This window comes from Misgurnus anguillicaudatus, chromosome 11, assembly GCF_027580225.2.
Source record: "Misgurnus anguillicaudatus chromosome 11, ASM2758022v2, whole genome shotgun sequence".
Classification (NCBI taxonomy): domain Eukaryota; kingdom Metazoa; phylum Chordata; class Actinopteri; order Cypriniformes; family Cobitidae; genus Misgurnus; species Misgurnus anguillicaudatus.
Genome location: NC_073347.2, coordinates 37,866,259 through 37,868,999, shown reverse-complemented (window position 1 = coordinate 37,868,999; position 2,741 = coordinate 37,866,259). Strand labels below are relative to the sequence as shown.

Genomic DNA, 2,741 nt, shown 5'->3' with positions numbered 1-2,741 from the left:
GTTGCTGACGAAGTGGTGAAGAACGTGCCCTCTAGAAGCGTGAAAAACAGTCGCTACATATTAGAAAAAATGACCAAAGCTAAAGATTTGTCTACGTGGAACACATCGGGGGAGTTTGTGTTTAAGGGCCGCGCTATTCCGGGGTCACACATGCTCGATTTGATAAAAAGCGTCACTAACCCCCAAAAGGTCAGAGACGAGCGAAGACCGTTGGGATGGAGCGAGTTTCTACAAGCCTTTGCCGAATTAAACATACCGTTTTCTACAGTTCCGAGTCAACATGTTAGACGAGCGATTCATTTCTTAAGAGGAACGCCTTCGCGGTCTACCTCTACGATAACTCATTCTAAAAAAGCTTTGAAGCGTTTACACGCGTCTACGCCTCGATCCGATGTTTCAGAATTAATGTTTAAATCACCTTCTATCGAACGAAGAACATGGATGGAATTTTAATGTACAATTGCAGAATTTTATAATAAAAACAGTAAGCATAGAATGTCTTTGAGTCTTTATTTAAATACGCCATAATCTCATTAATTGAAAAAGCATGCACATGAATTACAAGTCTGGATGCACATATTCATTTTGCCCTTATCATATTTTTCATTCCTACGTAAGCGTTTCACAAAAAGCGAAACCATTCTATCATTTTTAATATAATCATTGCTATAAAACTTCATCACATCGCTATAGTCGCGACCTCTGATTAAATGATAGAGAAAAAACACACAGTGCTGGCCGCAAACATCCGTTGTGAGATCTTGAACTTGTCTCCCCGAAAAGAATATATTTGAGCTGTTGAGCGCTAAAAAGTTTTTGATGGTGTATGGGAATCGATCATCCTCGGGTGGGTTTCCGAAGCTGTCGAAAAAATACGCTGAACCCTCACGATCGAAATAAACGGCTATCCAGTGTTCGCCCGGCAGCTCCGACGGGTGAGTGTTGATTATAGCCATCGAGGGTAAGATCCTTAGAGGTCTTTCGGGAAGTTGATCGCACGGGAGCACTCCGAGGAAATGAGTGTTACATGAAATTTTCTCCATGATGGCCGTGAGCTGTAAAGTATTCATTTCGCTCAATAATAATCGACCATGACCTGTCTGCGGTTTGAAATTTGTATGATCGAATCAAACACTGCATAAATAATCATCGTGATGGTGCGGGGTAGCGGATTTTTAAATCGTGCTTCCAGCCTGATGTTCCCGGACTTGACCAGCGATAGATGTTGTCCGCACTCTTCGTCGGGGGTGAGATTAAATGCAAACAGCGTGTATCCGGCCAGAAATTCGTCTCTATCGATCGCGAGAGCGTGGTTTTTCAGATGTCTCCCCGTGGACATTACCAACTGGTAATATTCACGCGCAGCGGAACCCGATTCGAAATCAGGTTGCAGCGGTTTTGATGGTATTTGTTTACCGTCGACGTAGATGGCTAGAAACTCCAAATCGTAATGATTAAAAGTGAATGGGTTTTTATCATAAGCTCCGGAAAAAGCGTCATTATCAACCATCCCCAGGACGATTGATTTCGGCAACGTTCCTAAAAACAGATTTTCTTGATTCGAAACGCGTGATCCTGTAGGTAGAGAGATGGTTTTGAGGCATACTCTGTCGACAGGGTACTTGGCCGTCGTGCTGAGCAGTGCCTGCGCGTGCCCCAGTCTGACGGATGGCGACACGCTTACTTTCTTGACAAATAGGGATGCCGACAAGATTTTTACTTTGTAGGCTACGTCATCGCTCCTCATCAGACAGAATTCGTCCTTCCCCCTGATCAGGCGTATTTTAACGTCGACGCCATTTATCAGTAATTTTTCTTGAAAGAAAATGTCGCCGTGAATAGGCACTAGCAGCTCTACCGGTTGACTGCCGTGTGAGAAGGTCGATCTCTTTAGCAGTCCCCTGTTTCGCCCAACGGGGTCGTGGACGTCCGTGTGTCCCGCGGTGTCCTTGTAAAACAAACCAGCCGTGAAAAGAGATTCCAGAGTGTCTTTACTGTAGTTCATGAGACACTCTATGATGCATCTGTAAGGGTACGTGCTTGAGCTCTGAGAGATCAAGCGGTCGCCGAGGCTTATATCCAGCTGTGAAAAAACGGTCGCCCCTGCGTAGTTTATTAGCCCTACAGGCGCGGGGTCAGCGATGTCTCCGCCGTTAGGTCTCGTGATTTTAAGGCGGAGATAGAGCATCGTGTTATTTAGGTCCAGATAATCTTCACCCGTACCGGCGATAAAAAACTCTAGAGGCGCAGAGTCGGATATAGCCGATAAGGGCGGAACCTCTAAATAAGCATTTTTCTCAAGAGACGTCTGCGTCGGCGGAACTGTAAATATATCCAGCTCCGACTTGATACATTCTCCAGACATGTCGTGCAGTAACGCCATGTTAGAATATGGTCTTTAGGTATCTCTTCACCGTTACACTTCGTTTAGCAGGCTTCTTGCGCTTTCTTTGCGCTACTGAGCGGTTCTTCCTACCGCTATTTGTTTTCTTTATCGAATGACCACGCCTCCTTGCTCCCGGGGGTTTATACAGATGCTTGCGTGCCATAACCATCAGGCCAGACCCGTCTTGAGGTTTGTCGGTATGAAAGCTCGATAGAGCGTTTGAGACGACGTCCGAAACTATGTGTTTAGCAGCCGTTTTCAGGTGAGGTTTCGCGATGCTGAATCCTTTTTTTAGCAGCGGAACAGCCATTCTGAACAGACCCCTGAAAAGTCCTCCTAGACCGGCTCCATACAT

General features: G+C 45.6%; 1 protein-coding gene across 1 annotated transcript; it reads right to left on the bottom strand.

Annotated features, from left to right (window-relative positions):
• Positions 1-1,075: 1,075 nt before the first annotated feature.
• On the bottom strand, positions 1,076-2,383 carry LOC129434986 (uncharacterized protein F54H12.2-like). The gene has a single exon (XM_055193527.2). The coding sequence runs from the start codon at positions 2,381-2,383 to the stop codon at positions 1,076-1,078; it is 1,308 nt and encodes a 435-aa protein (XP_055049502.1).
• Between the last annotated feature and the right edge of the window lie 358 nt (positions 2,384-2,741).